General features: G+C 39.9%; 3 protein-coding genes across 5 annotated transcripts; 1 reads left to right on the top strand and 2 right to left on the bottom strand.

The window, feature by feature from the left end:
- Positions 1–592: 592 nt before the first annotated feature.
- On the bottom strand, positions 593–6114 carry dimt1l (DIM1 dimethyladenosine transferase 1-like (S. cerevisiae)). The gene is made up of 12 exons (XM_050051785.1): positions 5928–6114; positions 4405–4478; positions 4177–4263; positions 3884–3945; positions 3602–3695; positions 3463–3512; positions 3245–3368; positions 1745–1837; positions 1588–1652; positions 1418–1481; positions 1209–1315; positions 593–1121 (listed from the first exon to the last, which is right to left on the bottom strand). The coding sequence occupies exons 1-12, from the start codon at positions 5983–5985 to the stop codon at positions 1079–1081; spliced, it is 921 nt and encodes a 306-aa protein (XP_049907742.1). The 5' UTR covers positions 5986–6114; the 3' UTR covers positions 593–1078.
- An 89-nt stretch (positions 6115–6203) lies between these two features.
- On the bottom strand, positions 6204–11341 carry cenph (centromere protein H). The gene is made up of 10 exons (XM_050051786.1): positions 11038–11341; positions 9988–10119; positions 9784–9839; positions 9653–9698; positions 9415–9483; positions 9238–9294; positions 9083–9146; positions 7588–7639; positions 7340–7500; positions 6204–6373 (listed from the first exon to the last, which is right to left on the bottom strand). The coding sequence occupies exons 2-10, from the start codon at positions 10098–10100 to the stop codon at positions 6281–6283; spliced, it is 711 nt and encodes a 236-aa protein (XP_049907743.1). The 5' UTR covers positions 10101–10119; positions 11038–11341; the 3' UTR covers positions 6204–6280.
- A 575-nt stretch (positions 11342–11916) lies between these two features.
- On the top strand, positions 11917–20203 carry LOC126394824 (betaine--homocysteine S-methyltransferase 1-like). Of its 3 annotated transcripts, none has more exons than XM_050051928.1 (8): positions 11917–12074; positions 12900–13032; positions 13125–13237; positions 13316–13507; positions 13601–13748; positions 13847–14029; positions 14117–14345; positions 19823–20200. In XM_050051928.1, the coding sequence occupies exons 1-8, from the start codon at positions 12054–12056 to the stop codon at positions 19902–19904; spliced, it is 1101 nt and encodes a 366-aa protein (XP_049907885.1). In that variant the 5' UTR covers positions 11917–12053; the 3' UTR covers positions 19905–20200. The 3 variants fall into 3 exon arrangements, with proteins under 3 accessions (XP_049907885.1, XP_049907883.1, XP_049907886.1); XM_050051926.1 differs by lacking the exon at positions 19823–20200 and adding an exon at positions 14517–15034; XM_050051929.1 differs by lacking the exons at positions 11917–12074; positions 12900–13032; positions 13125–13237; ... (2 more) ...; positions 13847–14029; positions 14117–14345 and adding exons at positions 15600–15718; positions 17746–17878; positions 18155–18267; ... (2 more) ...; positions 19085–19267; positions 19468–19696 and having other exon boundaries at positions 19823–20203.
- The last annotated feature ends 23 nt before the right edge of the window (positions 20204–20226 follow it).

Consider the following 20226-nt stretch of genomic DNA (forward strand, 5'->3'; position numbering starts at 1 on the left):
AAATAATATGTTAATAGTTTCAGAGATAATGCTTCAAAAATCCATGTTAGTGTTTAAACATTAAGAAAAAAATACATTAATAAAGGAGGACTTTCTTTATTTCTATGTACCACTTATTGGCAGTAAATGACATCCTTTCGGCCGTTTATGTTCGCAAGATTGCGTATTTTCTACGATTTTATTTTGAAAGAGTCGTACCGGAAGTGCTCTTACGCTACTGCGTCTAACTTGCTGAGTAACGATTTTTTTTTTTTTTTCTTTTTTCAAAGCACAACTATCATATTGCGACAGGATGCATCACTGCCCCAATTAATCGCGAAAATAATTTGCCAAAAATGTGTCTGTTGTTTATTATTTGCTACTTTTCTCTGTCTCATATTATTGTACATTAAATATCTGAGTTTTTAAATACATCACCTTCGGATCTAGGGAATCAAGATGGGTATTCTTTAAATGTTTTCTGACTTCTTTAAGAAAACGCCAAATTAAAAAACACAATAACTGAAAAGGAAGTAATCCTGCAGTACCATATAGTGACAGTCACATGGTGTTAGCACAAAACAAGTAAAGCGTGACACAGAAAAAAAACAACTTGTGGACAATCTGAGTTTATTTAACAGCCAAAAATCTGCACTTGTTAAATATTTGCCTCTCCCACAAGGAGGTCATTTTGACATGAAAACTGTACACTGCTTTTAGAGTAGAATATTTATCCATTACAGGTTATTTTCAATGATTGGCAAACACACACACAGTCAGGCTCTCACACAACCAAGATGAGCACACAGCTTTCATCTGCCAGGAGCTGTCTCTGTATGCACAAGGACACTTTATCTGTAGTCATAGGGGTAATACAGCACACTCAATATGAGCTCTTTAAATGTATCCTGCAATAGTCTTTGTACATTTCATCCAACTGTGTCAACATTTGAAACTCGGGTCCTTGGAGCAAAGCTCTGCAGGAAGAGACATCAGTCAGACAGTCTATCTTTCCATTCATCTGACTGCTAACTTCGCCCTCTCATCATACACGCAGAGCATGAGTCACAGCACTGTTTTCCTCAGCTCCCTCTGCCTTTTAAGAAAAGTGGATCCCTGCAGAGTTGAACGCATGAAGCAGCCTGAGGGTAAAGAAAACACACAAAATTAAAACAGGTAATTATTTCAGATGATTATTTGGAGAAAAAGTACATCGATGTTTAACTTACACCATGAAGTCATCAATGTCCATGGACCTGGCTCTCTTCTCACTGAATTCAGCCTCCTGCAAAACACTCTCGATCTTCTTAGTGATGCTGAAGTCTGCTGGGACCTCCTGTCAAGATGAAGCTGGTCTTTAGATTCACACTGGCTGAGGAGGGATCTTAAAAGTGCAGTTTAAAGTTGACCAAAAAGCTGCTGCTGCACCATGACTCACCACATTGTGCACAGAGCAGTGAATCCTGTAGTTCTTCTCCAGAAGCTGCTCTACTGCAGTGGACCTAGAAATTATAAAATCAACATAATGTTTTTTTATCTTCCACACTCACTCTTTAGACAGAGCAGACCTGGGTTAGTGTGACAGTGTGTGCAGAAGCAGGCTCTTACTTGAAAGCTGCATTGAGGGTTTTGTTTTTCCTGACAAAGGCTATCCTGACCAGGCCGTCCCACTCCTTTTCAGAAAACAAAACACAACCTACAATTTACTTCCTGTTGTTTCGACTGCATTTCCACAGCATTAACTAATAATGGAGTCAAAGCTCACCTGGAAGTTCACAGGAGGGGGAGGATTTTTCGGCTCTATCCTGACGACACTGGACTCCACTTTTGGAGGAGGACGGAAATTATTCTTCCCCACCTGATCAAGACAGAGACACTCACATTGAGACACAGTTTCTGCAACACCAGAAAAACCCTCTACAGTAAACCATTTAAAGACACTGTCATGATGATCCTGTGTTCAGAGCAGAAGTCGTGTTAACTGAATATTTTCCCTTATTGACTGAATTTTTATCAACAATGATGGAAAAATCTGAAGGCTGTTTGTCAGTTTGACAGGTTAAAATCTGGGGGCAATCTACCGTGACTTTAAGTCATTCCGACCCTGTCTATTTGGTGATGTGTGCATATTACACAGCTTTGATCTCACATGCATGACCTCATTGTCGAGCTGGTTTTAGCCACCACTTTGTTTGGTTATGTCATAAATACCACTGCAAAACGTCACTGCAGCTGAGTGTCCGTGTTCAGTGCTGTAGGAGCGCACCAGAACAGCACTACCCCAATTTTTTCTTCAAGTTAGGAAAAACAGTATTTTGCAGTATAATCTCAATTTGTATAATCAGGTTCAAATTCATATACATTTTTCAGCACTTGAAGATCCAATCATCACGTAAGCACATGTCATGAGAGGCAAAAACAACAAATGGAAGGTGAGTTGACTGAATCATGACATCAACTCATACACTGAGTAACGTGCAAGAAAACTTTCCACCTTAGACATGGCCAGTTGCTGTCGGTAGCATTTGAGGGTCACAGTGAATTTAATTCTTTTCTTCCCCTCAGTCTACAGCTGCTAACTGTTAACGAGTTACAATGAAAAGGCAGCAAAACATCCTTTCATTTTATAGTTAATGTAGGAACAGTGGTTATGTGACCTTTAAAACAAGCCACAACTTAACCATGCCGTGCACAAGTCACACTCTGCTACTTAAACAAATAGCACTACACTCCTGTTTATAAATGCAAAACCTTTACGCTTGTTCTGTATATTTATTATTAGAAACTGAAAATTAAATGCTACTAAACATATCTTATCACTATAAAATTAAAATTGAAATGACGCATAATAATAGATTATGACAGATTTTTTATAACCCCGTTTCCACCAAACACTTTCGGTATGGTACGTTTGGAACCAAAAGTAACCCTTCAGACATGGTACCTAGACCCTAGCGTTCCCACCACAAACAGTACTCTTTCATGTCGGTGGGGTTGTTGTCACTCACTGCTCCATCCAGCACTCACTGCATTTCCTCATTACCAGTGACACAGAGGGAAGTCTGCACCTCGTTTATCATCCACAGAACGAGGCTGCATGCCGACATTTTCAGAACAAAATAGAAGAGGAAACAGCAACACTAAAGTACGGAACGGTTCAATTGGTACCATTCACAACTTATCACAGTGGAAATGGAGGAAAAAAGCGTGTCGAACTGCACTGTACTGCTCAGTGGAAACAGGGCTTTAGTCAAACATCACTGACCTTCATGAGGTGGTCGACACGAGCCAGCAGCTGTGTGTTGATGGACAGTCTGCAGTACAGCTTGTCTCCAGGTTTGGCAACAAGTCGCATGGCAAACTCTCTCTGGAACATCAACACGGCACACCTGAGCAAAAATAAAACACAAAAAGGTGCTAAATGCTCTACATGGACATATGAAGAATACAGTTAAAAACTCTCAGCGGGCGTTTGATTGTTACCTGAAGAAAGGTCGATGCAGCAGGAGCTTGAAGACAAATGGTGATGAAATCTGCACAATAACAAAAAGTTAAATTTGAGATAAACACAGCGAATGACACTGAATCGACTGTGTGCTGTGGTGAGGAAACACGTCTTTACCTGGTAAGGTAAATTAGCCACACAGACGTCAAAGAAAGGCAGATCTGTTTTTAATACATCTCCAACTAATATCTGAAGTTTGGTCTGCATGGGCCTGTCGGAAAAAATAATGTACTCTTTTTAGATCATGTATTCATATATTTATTGAACTGTAGATACCAGAGGTGAGAGTAAGTCACACATGTGCAAGTCTCAAATCCTTAATTGTGTGACTACGTCCCCCACCTCTGGTAGATAACATGCAAATATATGCAGAGGCATAGTGATGCTGTCTCCACTCACGTGCACTGTACTCTTTTCTGGAGTTCAGCCACCAATCTGCAGTCCAGCTCACAGGCCACCACCTGCAAGAATACCAGCTCCTGTTATGACTGAACAGTGATTATCAATTAGTTGACACTTTCGACTACAATAACACTCGTTGGTGAATTACCTGATTACAGATTTAGATTCACACTTTGTACCTCCATCTTAGTTTTTAGAGGTTTTTGTGTCTCTAGATGTTTCTGGTTTTTGCAGTTTCAACAAAAAAAAAAAAGAGATGATGACATCATCATGCTTTTTGATGCTCTCACCTTCTTGGCTTTCTCCAGCAGTTTCACTGTCATGTTACCAGTACCAGGTCCCACCTCCAGAACCACATCTGTCGGCCTCAGGGCAGCCTGAAAAACACAGCCACAATCATGGCTTACAAAAACTCAGCATCGTGACTGTCTCTGTACAGTCTTTTATGTGTAGATTTGTGTTTTACTGTAAATGAATTGTGCAGAACTTCTCAGTGTCGGAGTGCACCCAAGCAGTACCTTCTCAATGATCCCGTTGACAACCAGTGGATTCTTCAGGATGTGCTGACCGATGCCGGTGTTGAACATGATCCCTGCAACAGACGGGATGGGGACACTTTGTACTGGGTTTGTGGGATGTTCATGAGTAAAGTGTTCTGTATTATTAATTTCAAATCTAAATCAAGGGCCCTTGCATAAAACAGGCTTTAGACATCATGCCTCTTAAAAATGTTTTCTGGGGGAGTTTTTCCTTATCTGCTGTGTGGGGGTCAAAAGGACAGAGGGATGCTGTCTACTGTAAAGCCCTCTGAGGCAAATTTGCTGCACCAGTGTGAGGTCTGACAATCACTCTGAGGATTTCATCCTGGTACCTAACAGCAGTCAGGGTACTGTTGGCTATGACCTGGGGGTCAGTGTGACCCTCCAAGGATATGCCTCCCCATACCATCACTGACCCACCACCAAACCCGCCATGCTGGATGATGTTACAGGCAGCATAACATTCACCACAGCGTCTCCAGACTCTTTCATGCCTGTTACATGTGCTCAGAGTGAACCTGCTCCCATCTGTGAAGAGAACCATCCTGGAGGAGCCGGACTACCTGTGCAACCTGACTGAGCTGCAGGTACCGCCTCATGCTACCAGTAGTGACAGGGACACTAGCAGAACACAAAACTAGAGCAGAATCAGTCAGGTAGGATAAGGAGAGAGCAACTGTCTGTGGACACTACATATAAAACCATTTTCTTTTTGGGGGCTGTCTTGCTTTTGCCTCTCCATTGCACCTGTTGTCACTTTTATTTGCACCAAAGCAGACACTGATTCACAATCACTTGTGCTTCCTAAACGGACAGATTGATATCCCTGAAGTTTAACTGACTTGGTGTTCCCTTAAATAGTTTGAGCAGTGTATTTATGTATATGCGAAGAGTGAAACCTGGGATGATGACTAATTTTTGTACATTGTTTTATTGTGGTTATGTTTGAGTGAAAATGATAGTCGTGTTAATATTTCCAGTTACAGACTTTGGTAGATTTATAGAAACTAAATATCATCCTCTATTCAAGACACAACTAATACCCAAACAACTTGGCCATAGATACTTATTCAACCTCACACTTGATTAGCTATAGTTTTGACATTAGCTGATTATTTGGTGGCTACTTTGTGAGCCGAAATAACCACAAGACATTTGACAATTCAACAAGTACCTTAAAAATGCGGTGTATGTATGTGCACTTGCAGGGAAGTCAGGCCACGTAAAATAACTATTTTCCTGTATTGAGTTTGGCGTCAGTCTCACAGAAAGTCAGCGTTATTAACTGACGTAAACAAATATTTAATGTCAACGCAGGCGACAGAGCTGACTACAAGTCTCATTAATGTGTGGTCCTTAACTCCGGTACGGTAACAAGGTTGAAAACTGTTTAATATATGCTGTAATTATATGATGATGAACTTTAAAGCCCATTTCCTTCAGCAGCTGACAGTGATGTTTGCTAACATGCTAATGCTAACCGCTTCCTTGGAGACACGTACCTTGGTTCTTCACCTCCTGGTGCTGCCTGCTTTTCTTCTCCGCTTTGACTTTCGGCATTTTCCCTCCGTTTTATTCCGATTAAAGATCAAGAAATCTTAATTTTAAACAATTATTTAAACTATCTGCCTGGGCAGAGTAAACACGTGTAACCCCTTTTTCTTCTTCACTGACGGAATGTGCAGTAGGTTTAAAATCTCTGCTGGCGTCGTGTATCGCCCTCTGGTGGCTGCTGGACGTCATCTACAATGCACTCACAAATCAAGCATACATGCTGGTTTTAGCAGTTTTATTGATTATTTATTTGACAACACAACACAGACACATATAAATATGAGAGAAATGGAGTTGGAGTTTAGTCAGAGATGGGAAATTCCTCCAGCGTCATGGCGATGTCTCGAAGTTTGGGATCATCCAGCCAGTTGACTTTACAGGCCAAGAGGATGCCCTGAAGAAAAACACACATTAACCCCCTGAGATCTGAGCTTTGGTTTGATATTCATTTTTAATTGCTCCTAACTATGTGGGATAAGTAGGACATGACAAGTATAAAACTAAGCACTGTCTTCGAACAGTAAGTAGTTTTTGCAAAAAATGATATCCTCATACGGAGACAAGGGGTTTATTTTTAATAGTCATGAGTGTGTAATTAACTGTAAAACTGTTGTTTCAATGCCTGAAAATTGTTGTGCAAAAACAAAATTATAAACTATGCAACACTTGTTCAGTGTTTTGTAAGTCTTAGGGTTAGGGGTCACTGTTCATGTCTAAAACTGTTCAAAAGTCTTCATTTCATTACCTGAACACAGCTTTGCAAAAACAAAATAGAAAATAATGCAACATATCTAAAAGCCTTTTGATTTGTTAATATTGTAACTCTGTATGGATTTTCCCTGCTCCATACTCCAAGCTAGGAACATCCTTTTTGTCTGTAGGAACAGTCAAACTGGTCTGTGTGAAATGCTGCGATAATATCGTAATAAAGTCCCAATGTCCTCACGAGTACTTTCTAATTAACAATGTACTAGCTTGTTACTATCACTAAAATTGCTCAAATGTGTGTGCCATATCAAATCCCAAATGTTATTTATCGTAGATAAACAAGTTTCAACCATAAAATTTGATCAAGTTTTGAACCTTGTCTACTTTTGTGTCAGGATAGTCAGCAAACAAGATGGCAGAAATGGCTGCCATCTTGTTTTTGTGTAAATTAGTGTATTGTGCTCTTGCTACCACTAGATAGTGCATAAAGTGCCCACAAATGCAGACATCAGGTCTCTGCAGCAAACCCAAAATCTAACATTCTCATGTGAGGATGCAGGGTGAGATTTCATTGTCGGCATTAACCATTTTCAAACATTGTACCGACAGACAGTGTATTATCTTTAACACACATCCTGTACAGTTTATTTACCCTGAGGACATTCTGTGTCATGATGGTCATCTTTTTGTATTTCTCCAGGTTCGCCTGGCCTTTCTCCAACGCAGCTTTGTACTTCTCTGTATCTGGGTGCTCTTTCTTGGACATCAACTCTTCCATCTCTTTCATTTTCTCATGTGTGAGTCGCTTCATCTCTATGTACACACAAAACATTTGTCAACAGACGTCACCATTGAAAAACTAAATCAAATTCTAATTTTGTTGTGAACCACAGAACATACTTAGCCTCTTCTTCTGTATTTCTGTGATGTCATCTTGAAGATCTTTTGTCTCCTGTTAACAAAACACAAAGGAATCCGGTACAGGATAAATTATCACAGAAACATATTGATGAATAAAACAGTACAAAATACAAGAAACCAAACTTATGATCTCTTCTGATCATAGAGAGTCTGGCATCAGAACTTAAAGACCCTGCTTTACACCATGAATATGTCCTAAACTGTCTTGAATAACAAGGTCATAAAGAGGGTAGTTTACAACTCTTTCCAGCTACAGTGTTAATACCAGTCAGAACCAGATTTCTTCCCCTTGCATATCTCAAGAAGTTGAGACACCTCAAGGTTTTCTTAATCTGTCTCTCTATGATAGGCTGCCTGATTGTCCTCATACATCAGAGGGTATGACGGTCACTGAGGCCACAAAGGTTGAGGGTGAGTTAACCATGATTCAGCAGTTAAACATACATCTGTTACACCTTTAAAGGGTAACTTTGGTATTTTTCAACCTGGACCACATTTTCACATGTTTTTGTGTCTAAGTGACGAATGGAGACAACCATTTTGAAACTGATCCAGTATTGAGCAAGAGTGCTGCAGCTGTCAGCAACAAAAAGGGACTGCAATGAAACCACTCAGGGTTTATTCGCACTGTGAGTTTACATCCACTAAAACTGCTTGTTTTTGCCACTGACAGGCTCAGATTGTTATTTTAAGTGTCTGACAACATTATGGAGAGGATCCCTACAGAGATTAATGTTATTGTTTAAGAGTAAGATCCTTTTTGTTTAGTCAGAAACAATCCCCAAATCGCTATTGCTAAACCCACTAGACTACTTTTAAATAAAAATATTTTTATCACGATAAAACACACTTAGGTTAAAGTTGACAGAAACAAAATGAAACTCAAAATTGATTTGTGTCTCCACTGTTCCAACAATCACCAACTCTGGTTTAGTTGAAATAAACCCTTAATTCACACTGTTAGATGTGAAAATATGCTGCCTCTATACCGTTAAAATTACTGTTTATATACATGGAGTTTGGTGAGTTTGGGTTGTTTCTGGTTAAACAAAAAGGATCTTAACCTTCAACAAAAAGTCTATCGTAGTAGGGATCCTCTCTATAAAGACTGTCAGTTGCAAAAACAGGCACTTTTATGTCCCAAATAGTTACACTGCAGCCTGTTTTTATGAAGGTGGCTCGCTCAATACTAGTTGACCAATTTAAAAAAAATAAATAAATAAAAAATGTTGCTGCCATTAGTCACTTAAGACACAAAACCATGGAAATTGGGTCCAGGCTGGGAAAATAAATATATAAGTTACCAGTTAAAAGTGCTCTATGTAACTCAAATACTGACATTTTTGGGTTGGTGGTTCAGTCTGGATATTAAACTAAATATTGCTACATATTATATATGAGATTGTTTTTAACACGGTTTCAATGCAGACAAACACTAAATATATACAATACAATGAAATATGAGGCTGCTTACTTGCTGTAGTTGTTTTATTTGTGAACAAAGAGCCATGCAGCGATCATTCACAGCTTTCAGGTCACTAAGAAAAGCACAAAGATTTGACACATAATCATCAAAATAATTCAAATATATATATGTAAATTGTTTCAATATGTTGTTAACTGACTTACACTGCCGCTGAGTCATTCTGTTTCAGTTTTTCTCCGATGGCGTGCCATATCTGCATCCTGAAAGACACAAGTTAAATTAATGATTGGTCAAAGTTAACCAAAGTTCACTGCTTCTATGTGATACTTTTATATAACGTGAAAAAATGACTCTTCACAGAAGATAAGGCGTCGGTTTACCTGTGCAGTGCCAATGTGCTGTTAAAATGAACTGCCTTGACTCTTTCCAACTCATTGACATACTCAGGCCTGTAACATTTGATAAAAAACAACTCATTGACATACTCAGGCCTGTAACATTTGATAAAAAAAAAAAAAATGTTAACAGTACATATTTTGAAATCAACTCTAATTTTACATTTGGATTAAATTCTACACCCACATTAAAAAGGCTATTTATATTTTCAAAAATACTCACAAGTCTCTGTCAGCTTCAGATGTGCTGCACGTTCTCTTACTTTTTCCTGTTACAGAAAACAATATTAATGCTTTGTTTGTGCGCTTGATGAAAATTTAATATGTTGGGAAAAAATGTTCATAGTTGCAAACCTGCATGAAGCTGTACTGCCATCTCGAAGCACTGATTGGACATCTGCTGTTTTATTCTGAAAAATAGTAATTTCAGCACTTATGAATAAGACAAGATAGAAGAAAGCACACTGGTGTTAGGGTGTGATTCATCAAATAAACCAGCACTAAGCCACTGTAAACTGAGTAATAACAGAAGTGTTAAAGCAGATGTGGAGGGAGAACCTCAGCAGGTCTGCAGGTTTCTGTCCAGTGGAGCTGTCAGGAGCAGGACCATCATTCAGTGCCACAGCCTCCACCATGTGGTTGAGTTTTCCCACGTTGTCAGATGGGTCCATCACAGATTAGTGAAGGTGTCTGGAGGTACAAATCAACCCAGTTATGTCACATCACCTGGGATTGATTCAAGGAGCCTAACCAATGTATTGCTGCTGACCCAAAAGAATGACTTACTACTCGTGTCTTACTGCATTTTCTAATGTATTAAGATCAGGGTAAATCTGATTCTTACTACAAGGTATAAAAGGCAAACACACAGAGTGAAATATAATTGTCAGAAACTAGTGAACTAGAATGAATGTACAATGAAATGTTTTTACTTGATAATTGTGCTGCACACTATAATAGCATTACAATATTTATAGAGAATTATTTTGATTCAAACCTTGAGTAAAAGCTATTTAAACAAGCTAAATATACTGCATTACAAGTATTCACCATAAGTGTTATAGCTGCATATACGTATGTATCAGAGGATTATATTTACTGATGCATTTACATCACATTTTAAAGTTGTCCCTGGCTGAAGTGAAGAAAATGAACTGCTTTACAAACTGCTGCATAACCTACAAAATGCTTTACAATTTCTAAGATGATCATATTACCAAAAAAAGTCACTCGGGAAAAATTTTAGTAAGTAGAAATGTTTGTGTATAAGAATGCGAAAGCCTTAATCTGCTAATTGATTGGTAACTATTGCAGTCAACTAACGTTGGTTATATAATAAGCAGGTAAAATGTACAATATTGGCCTCCAGTAGAAGTATACAAAGTGGCAGAAAATTGAACTACTCTATGCACAAGTACTAAAGTACCGACAACTGGGTCAATGTAAACTCCACCCTTGTTAATCCGAAAGTTTAATGCTAACGTTATAGATGCATCTGTCAAAGTCAACATCCCCTTGTACATTTGGCAGATTATTTTGAGGAACACTGAGAGGTTCTGCACATTAATGATGTAAATTAACAAACAGAAGTGGGTTATAATGTCTTACCTTGCTTAATAATGGTAAACGTTACCTGTGAATTAAAGTTAAACACAGCTAAAGGTACTAACGTTATTATCTCCTCCTTTGACACTAACACTTGGTAATTACCGTTAACGTAACGTTAGTCACTTCTAACGACTGTTTATTAAAACTTTGACAATAACTTTAAAAAAACGTCCAGCTGCTGTCACAAATGAAGCATTGTTTGTCCAAAAAACACACTACTTGTCTATTGTATATGTTATAAACACGTTAAATTGCTCTCTCGTTTTGTTTACATCCGCTTTCAGATCGAAACCCCGCCAGGAAGTGGCGTCACGTTACTTCCGGGCCGTCTTCCTGATTTCTACAGCAGGTGAAGCAGCGCCTCCTGCAGGCCAAGAGTCAACAGAAAAAATTCGTTAATAAATTATGCATTATTCCCCAATAGTTTCTCCGTGCCAGTTTACAAACCTTTTATTTGATATAGTACCAAAAAAAGTAAAAGAAAATAAATAAAACAAAACAGTAAATAAAAACATTGATTTTGATAATTTCCCAAAACGTCTGTAGTGGTATTATGAATTTCAGAAAAAACATAAATAAATATATGAAATTACCATTTATGCACGAATAATAATAATAATAATAATAATGATCATAAATATTGAATATATTTTATTAGTATTAATGTTATTATTATTATTATTATTATTATAAAAATGTGTGTATATCTATTTTATAGATTAATTTACTAAACCGATTATTATTATCTTTACAGCATTATCTTTAAAGCTCTACAGCAGCCATTTTTGGCGAACACCCCACAATTCATAACAGAAATTGTGATCCGCCTCGCCTTGAGCATCACGGGGCTGCAGCAGCAGCCGTGAATGTGGAAGTGACCGTGCTCGGTGGGTTTACAGTAAAAATGGCTTCCTCAATCTCGTGAGATTATCGTGCTCTTCAATCAGTGACGCACGATTAGAGACGAACAACAGAGCTGTTTCTGAACTCTGCACAGACACGTTGCCGAGTCGACGATGGAGAGCAAGAAGAGAAGGGTATGATCATGAGCAGCGTTTAGTTTCGCAAAGGCATAATTATGCATGTTGCACTTGTCCTGTCTGTCTGTCTGTCTGTGTGACATTGTGAACGTTGTCTTTTAACACTATTGTGCAAACAGACTGCACGCCTTAAGAGCAGTTAACTGATTGATACAAATGTGCACCCTATAGTTCATCCAACATGTGAAATGCAGTAGCCTATAGGGAGGTTTAGAAGAATATAAAATGAACAACCAAATCTCAACAAGTGCTTCTGGACAGAGGACAGTGGAAGTTCACTCCATTCGTAGTTTACTGCCTTCATGATAACAAGCAACACTGTTTAAAACATGCAAGTTGTGAATAGTGTGTGAGCTCCTCTCTATTCTAATAGACCTGTTAAATTAAACATGAAGATGTCACTTACAGTGTTTAATAATGAATAATAGTAGCTGTGGATATTTATCATAGTTTTACTGTTTGCTTTGTGATAATTTCTTTCACTCGGGGCCAGTTGACCTCAGCTTTATGCAACAGAATCAAGATAAACGGATAATAAAGATAAATATACATTTTCAGTGAAGTCTTGTTACTGTGCAGACTGCCTGGAACTTTATCGTCAGGGAGATTAATGGGCTCACAAACTGTAATAGATGCAAAACAAGATATGTTATCATCTTGATATATTATTTGATGAGTATTGTCACCAAATATTACTGATCATGTGTCAGGTGATGAATTTGGGGGCTAAATACTTTTTATATTCTGATCAACACTGTGAGAGAGGCCTGACAAAAAGCTCTATGTGTATGTGTGTGTGTGTGTGTGTGTGTGTGCATTCAGGGTATCTTGGAGCGACTAAATGCTGGAGAGGTGGTTGTAGGAGATGGAGGTTATGTGCTGCAGTTAGAGCGACGTGGATATGTGAAGGCAGGACACTGGACACCTGAGGCAGCTGTTGAACACCCAGAAGCAGGTGCTGCACGTCACCCACTCCTGTCAAGCATAATTTGCATATAATGTTTTTGTATTTTACATAAAAGCCGCTCTCTCTGTGCTTCTCATCAGTGCGACAGCTGCACAGAGAGTTCCTGAGAGCAGGAGCCAATGTGATTCAGACGTTCACCTTCTACTGCAGTGAGGACAAGCTGGAGATAAGCGGCAACGTCCCCAACATCACTGTAAGTCTGCCCCAATGTACCTGATGAAAATGATTCCTACATCAGTCTGGTATCACAATCTGCTCTCGTCTGACCCAGGGGGCCCAGATCAATGAGGCAGCCTGTGACCTGGCGAGGGAGGTAGCCAATGAGGGTGATGCGTTGGTCGCTGGGTGCGTTTCTAAGACTCCCTGTTATACGAAGAGTCACAATGAGGCAGAGGTCAAGGCCATCTTTAAGAAACAGATGGATGACTTCCTCAAGAAGGACATTGATTTCCTTATAGTGGAGGTATGAGCAGCACCCAAGAGGAATAACTGTACAACAGATGGTAATGTGCATAAGTACTTCTTGTTAATGATTCAATGCACCCTCCTCCTGCAGTTCTTTGATCACGTGGAGGAGGCAGCGTGGGCAGTGGAGGTGCTAAAGACCAGCGGTAAAGCGGTGGGTGCATCACTGTGCATCTCCCCTCATGGAGACATGCAGGGAGTCCCACCTGGAGAGTGTGCTGTCAGGCTGGTCAAAGCTGGTACGCTGACCTTCTGTGTTGCCGTACTTCAACAAGAAATAAATATTTTTGCAGGTGTGCAATCTAAATATGTTTTATGTGTGTGTGTTCATGTGCAGGAGCTGACATTGTTGGAATAAATTGCCACCTGGACCCTCTGACGTGCGTTCGTACAGTGAAGTTGATGAAAGAGGGATTAGAGAGAGCTGGTCTCAAAGCACATCTCATGATCCAGCCGCTGGGCTTTCACACACCTGAGTGCAACTTGGGTGGATACACCAGCCTACCTGAGTACCCCTTCGGTCAGTATTTGTGTTTTATCTTTTGTGCAGAACAAAAAGACTGTTATTCATTCAATTGCAGACTTATATATTTGACCCTCCTCTCAGCACTGGAGACCAGAGCAATGACCCGCTGGGACATCCATAAATATGCCAGAGAGGCTTACAATGCTGGAATTCGCTACATTGGGGGCTGCTGTGGATTTGAGCCCTACCATATCAGAGCTATAGCAGAAGAGGTGGCTGCAGAGAGAGGATTCCTCCCACCAGCTTCAGAGAAGCACGGACTGTGGGGAGCTGCTCTGGAGATGCACACTAAACCCTGGGTCAGAGCCAGGTAAGACTCAGCAGAACACTCGCTGCTCTTTTCAAATTGGGCATCATTTTTACAAAAAACAGCAGACAGTAGGACAAGATGACAGTAAGAACATTTCTGCAACTCAGCAGACAGTAGGACAAGATGACAGTAAGAACATTTCTGCAACTAATCTGCCAACGTTTGTCTCAGGTCTCGTCGAGAGTACTGGGAAAACCTGTTGCCTGCCTCTGGACGTCCCAAATGTCCCTCCATGGCCACAGCAGAGGATGATTATGAAGAACAGCTGAAATCTACCACACCATCCTAATACAGTTTGCTCTGTTTTTTATATGTCTGATCAGAGTGTCCCTTTTTTTTAGATCAAGAATGTCAATCAATGATCTGATCTTTGTTTACACAGAGGTTTGTGAAATATGTTGTTGGCTACTGTTTCAGAACTCAACAGCCCCTCATTATTTGGTCACTCCAGTTGGCTTGGCCTTATTATACTTAACTTCATCATTAAATTGGCCGCTTTGTTTCTTTTTTATTTTCTGTAACTGTATGCACTATTCCTAACCTTTATAACTAATACATAGATTGTACACAGTCGGCCTTAAACATCATATCAGTTGTAAAACATCTTCTTAGGTTTAATCATATCGGTTCATTGATTGTTGTAAATTGCTGTGAAATATTTTCACCTAATAAATAAAGACATAAAATTCTCTTTTTTCAATAATGGCTTTTTTTTTCTTTGTAAAATAGCGCTACTATAGGTTTGTCAAGTGAAGAAGCCCAACTAAGTGAAATGCAGTCTGTGTTTCACATTTCTGGCATTGCTGTGTATTAGAAGTTGAATTAACCCTTCGCCTACAAATTATGACCAGTGCACTAAAGTGTTTTTTTTTTGTTTTTTTTAAGCAATTACTCCAGTACTCTACTGCAAGTAATACTTTGACTCAGCAACTTTCACTTGTATTGGAGTCATATTTGAGCAAGAGATCTATATTTTGACTCAAGTAACAGACTACACCCCTGGGTGCATGTGTAAATGCACCCAAAACGCGTATATAAAGGCGTGGATGCTTCATCTGTCCTTTGATTTAATGCATCAATTCCTCGTTCAGATTTTTACATGTGGTCTAACTCAGGAGAATTGGTGTGGTTTTTATATTAATTGTATTTTAATCATTTAGAAATTCAGCTTTATTTATTCAGCTGAAGGGGGCGGGGAAAAGGTATGCTGCTGGTATGTATATTACTGGTCTCTGTGCTGACAGCTACAGTTTGCCATAAGTCAGTCGCAGTACTGTGTGCGATCCCTGATTCATCTCAAACGAGCTCACTCTCAGTTTTCCAAGTTTTGCAAGCTTGCCAGGATTTTATCGAGGATGGAGAGCAAAAGGAGGGTGAGTCAAGGAAACATAATTAGTCACCTCGCGGTTTGAAATCGTGAGTGAAACTAGTGAAACCAAATGAGAAGACGCGGTTACAGAGTGAAACTTTCAGACATAATGCGAATTTCACTGCGGTTTTATAGACTTGAGGATTTAGATTGAGTCTTGAACTTGTGTTGTGTGGGAATTCGTTGACATAAAGGGGGTCACCACCTAAATGAACACTTCTAATGTTATTGCTATGACCTAGGAATGTTTATGAACATGAGCTACTTTCTCTCAAAGCCAGAAGCCAGAGATGTAAGTCTCAAACTTGAGATGTCATAGGGTTTAAAGTTTGGAGCTGCCCCATAGACAATGAATGGGAGCCTGATTTTGTGTATTCACAAATGTTTTCTTTTTTATACACAAATGAGCTTTATTCTATTGTAATGTTCTCAGCTCTGAAACTGAAAATGCACCCATATACTCAGATCAGTCCCCTGGGTGCTCTCAGTGTCATCTCATCCTTCACCATTCATTGATTATGGAGCAGCTCCAGACCTAATACTTCATGACATCACAAATGTGAGTTTTAGCACTCTAGTTTTGGATTTTGGGACGAAATTGTAAATGTTAAATCTTTTTTTTGGACAGTCTTAAACCATAGGAATACAGTATGAATTTTGAAAATAGGCTCAGTTCCCCTTTAATTGTCAAAGTTACCAGAGCAATTTAAAGTCTCCATTCCAAAGAACAATTTAATGCAAATTGTAAGCATAAAATGTTTATTTATTTATTTTAAGTGCACTGAGCGCAAGTCATAGCTACACAGTAATATTTGGATAAGCTGAAATGCAAATTATCAGTTTTCTAGTGGAACATGCCCATGTCTGTAAATTTTTAGTATGAGAGATCAGCAGAAGGACAGATACTTTAACATGTAACCAGCTCAGAATATCATTTCATAGGGTGGCAAACAGTAGGCATGAAATAGCAACAATTGACCCCATTTACACCTTGCAATAAAATTAATTTTGGATGACTGGATTGCTTCCAGATAGTGTTTGATTACATAAAAATAGGCTACAGGCAGTGGTGCAGTAAAGGGGTATACCCTATCAGCCAAAAAGCCTTATAAGGGAGTATACCCACTTTCTCCTTGGTAACCTGTCTATCTCCCTTGTAGAACACCCACCTCAACATTTACTACTGCACCTGGCTGCATGTGTAAATGCACCCAAAACGTACTGAGGAGTTGTGATCCAACCAGCCAAACCACCTCCAGAGGAGGTCAGGGACACATTGTGATCACATTGACCTCATGTGTAAATGCAATCGCCTTTTCAGTCTACATACAGCAACTACCTGGGTGGAGATAGCCTACCTAATCATGCGACTGTTCCAAGCCAACGAGGCAGCAGCGGCCCTCCCTCCTTCACTTGTTTACTAAAGAAAACAGCCGGTGCTTTAAGATGATTGTCAGAGATATGATCAAATCATCCTGTCTGAGGTGTAACAGGTGGTGTGTTTCACATACAATCACTCTTGGAAAGAGGATCTGACAGGCAAAGAAATTTGGTCTGCACAGTTCTTACTAGCTGGACAGAGCGACAGGATCTCAATGTAGACACTGGGGACACACATTAACACCAGGTGTAAATATGATCAGGTTTAATCATATCTAGACATAATCTGGTATAATCTGGATACCAGATGCATTTTATTGTGAGCTGTAAAGAGGGTCAATGTGACATATTCACAAATGTTTAACGCGTTTGCCGGCTTGTTCAGGATGCGTTGTAACACTGTGAGAGACTCAAACCGTCTCCAAATGACCTTCAAACCTTATTTATTTCAAATGAGCAGAGTTTATCATGACATTCCTGTTTTAGACACTTCATACCTGAACTACTTCTCAAGTGAGCTCTGCGTTTCAGTCTTTAGCCCTGAGGGGATATTTGCAGTATGTTTGTACATGCATGCTCTTTGTGAGTGCAGTAACTGTCTGCATGTATATGTGTGTGTGTGTGTGTGTGTGTGTGTGTGTGCGCATTCAGGGTATCTTGGAGCGACTGAATGCTGGGGAGGTGGTTGTAGGAGATGGAGGTTATGTGATGCAGCTTGAGCGACGTGGATATGTGAAGGCAGGACACTGGACACCTGAGGCAGCCGTTGAACATCCTGAAGCAGGTATAAACCGGCCCATTGCTGGATGAACCGGTTAGGGGGCCCAGGGACAAAAATCTGTTGGCATGCAGTGAATTTAGGACTTTTGGGGCCCTCTCTTAACCTGATAAATAATCCACTTTTACCCTTGCCCCATATTATTAATCACAAAGATGCAGTTCTCTGTTCTGTAATTTATTAAGATCACAGAATTAAGGCCCTTTACATCCGTGCAAAATCTATCTGCCTCACTTCTTCATAAAGGATCCTCCTCTGTCTCTCTTTTTCTGTCACTGTCAGTGCGGCAGCTGCACAGAGAGTTCCTGAGAGCAGGAGCCAATGTGATTCAGACGTTCACCTTCTACTGCAGTGAGGACAAGCTGGAGATGAGCGGCAACGTCACCGACATCACTGTCAGCACAAAACCTAAGTGAACAACAGCATTATTCTGTTTACATCACATGATAAAAATTATCCTCATATCAGTCTGCTCTCGTCTGACCCAGGGGGCCCAGATCAATGAGGCAGCCTGTGACCTGGCGAGGAAGGTAGCCAATGAGGGTGATGCGTTGGTCGCTGGGGGCGTGTCCCAGACTCCCTGTTATGCGAAGAGTCGCAATCAAACTGAGGTCAAGGCCATCTTTAAGAAACAGATGGATGACTTCCTCAAGAAGGACATTGATTTCTTCATTGCAGAGGTATGACTAGCAAGAGGACTAACTCTGGAGTTATTTTAAAGGGAAATAACTTTGTAAAAATCAATTTTAATGTGCTTAAACCTGCATTGATCAGTATTTATTCATCTAAACAATAAATCAGATGACTAATATTAATGAATAATGATGTAATAATGACTGTGCAACTCTTTTTTTCTCTGACAAACTCTGATAAACCCACTGTGCATTGTCGGTGATTTATTTTTCAGTGCTTCTTTTTTAAATCGAGCTTTATTGATTGCATGCATATTTTTTCCTGCAGTTCTTTGATCACGTGGAGGAGGCAGTGTGGGCAGTGGAGGTGCTAAAGACCAGCGGTAAAGCGGTGGGTGCAACACTGTGCATCTCCCCTCATGGAGACATGCAGGGAGTCCCACCTGGAGAGTGTGCTGTCAGGCTGGTCAAAGCTGGTACGCCGACCTTCTGTGATTCCGTACTTTAAGTTGGCAATGATGTATGATGAGGAGTACAGTTTAAATGATTTATATGTGTGTGTGTGTGTGTTCATGTGCAGGAGCTGACATTGTTGGAATAAATTGCCACCTGGACCCTCTGACGTGCGTTCGTACAGTGAAGTTGATGAAAGAGGGATTAGAGAGAGCTGGTCTCAAAGCACATCTCATGATCCAGCCGCTGGGCTTTCACACACCTGAGTGCAACCACACTGGATACGTCTCTCTACCTGAGTTCCCCTTTGGTCAGTATTTTATTTTGTGTAGGACGAAGTAAAAAAGATATTTTAAAATTGTAAATGGTGTTAAGAAAGCAAACTTTCTTTTGTGTATTTAAGCATGTAGAGTATGTGAGTGTAGAGTTCATATTGCTACCTTTTTAAACACCCTCCACAGTTTAAAGAGAGCTTTGATATGATACTCATATATTTGACCCTCCTCTCAGCACTGGAGACCAGAGCAATGACCCGCTGGGATATCCATAAATATGCCAGAGAGGCTTACAGTGCCGGAATTCGCTACATTGGTGGCTGCTGTGGATTTGAGCCCTACCATATCAGAGCTATAGCAGAAGAGGTGGCTGCAGAGAGAGGATTCCTCCCACCAGCTTCAGAGAAGCACGGACTGTGGGGAGCTGCTCTGGAGATGCACACTAAACCCTGGGTCAGAGCCAGGTAAGACTCAACAGAACACTCGCTGCTCTTTTCAAATTGGGCATCATTTTCACAAAAGACAGCAGACAGTAGGACAAGATGACAGTAAGAACATTTCTGCAACTAATCTGCCAACGTTTGTCTCAGGTCTCGTCGAGAGTACTGGGAAAACCTGTTGCCTGCTTCTGGACGTCCCAAATGTCCCTCCATGGCCACACCAGCTAATTAATAGGAGGGAGGATATCATTAGCTGAAATCAAACACAATCACCTGTCTCTACTGTACAATATTCTGTATAGCAACAGTACAACTATGTCTTATTCCTTACACATCTAATCAGATGACATCAATACTGTAATAGCAAGTATACATAAAACAAAGCTGGTAGTTTTAATTATCACTGCATTTATTAGTTGTAAAACATCCTCACAGGCTCGTTATATTTCTTGTCAGAATGCTGAAATTTGCTGCTTTTTATGTTTCATTAAAAAATATACATTTTGTCCACTATTTCAAACAATGTTGTTTTTTCAAATGTAATGCTTTATTTT

Source organism: Epinephelus moara, chromosome 8, assembly GCF_006386435.1.
Source record: "Epinephelus moara isolate mb chromosome 8, YSFRI_EMoa_1.0, whole genome shotgun sequence".
NCBI lineage: Eukaryota > Metazoa > Chordata > Actinopteri > Perciformes > Serranidae > Epinephelus > Epinephelus moara.

Bases quoted from the DNA above. Each gene is read 5' to 3' on its own strand.
- dimt1l (XM_050051785.1), bottom strand. From the start codon at position 5,985: ATGCCGAAAGTCAAAGCGGAGAAGAAAAGCAGGCAGCACCAGGAGGTG. The intron at 1,482-1,587 runs GTAAGAGCCTGC...TATAATTTCTAG, and splicing joins ACCCTCAATGCAGCTTTCAA to GTCCACTGCAGTAGAGCAGC. The intron at 1,122-1,208 runs GTAAGTTAAACA...CTTTACCCTCAG, and splicing joins GACATTGATGACTTCATGGT to GCTGCTTCATGCGTTCAACT.
- cenph (XM_050051786.1), bottom strand. From the start codon at position 10,100: ATGGACCCATCTGACAACGTGGGAAAACTCAACCACATGGTGGAGGCT. The intron at 9,147-9,237 runs GTAAGTCAGTTA...TGCTTTTCTTAG, and splicing joins CAGAATGACTCAGCGGCAGT to TGACCTGAAAGCTGTGAATG. The intron at 7,501-7,587 runs GTATGTTCTGTG...GTGTGTACATAG, and splicing joins AATACAGAAGAAGAGGCTAA to AGATGAAGCGACTCACACAT.
- LOC126394824 (XM_050051926.1), top strand. From the start codon at position 12,054: ATGGAGAGCAAGAAGAGAAGG. The intron at 12,075-12,899 runs GTATGATCATGA...GTGTGCATTCAG, and splicing joins TGGAGAGCAAGAAGAGAAGG to GGTATCTTGGAGCGACTAAA. The intron at 14,030-14,116 runs GTCAGTATTTGT...CCCTCCTCTCAG, and splicing joins CCTACCTGAGTACCCCTTCG to CACTGGAGACCAGAGCAATG.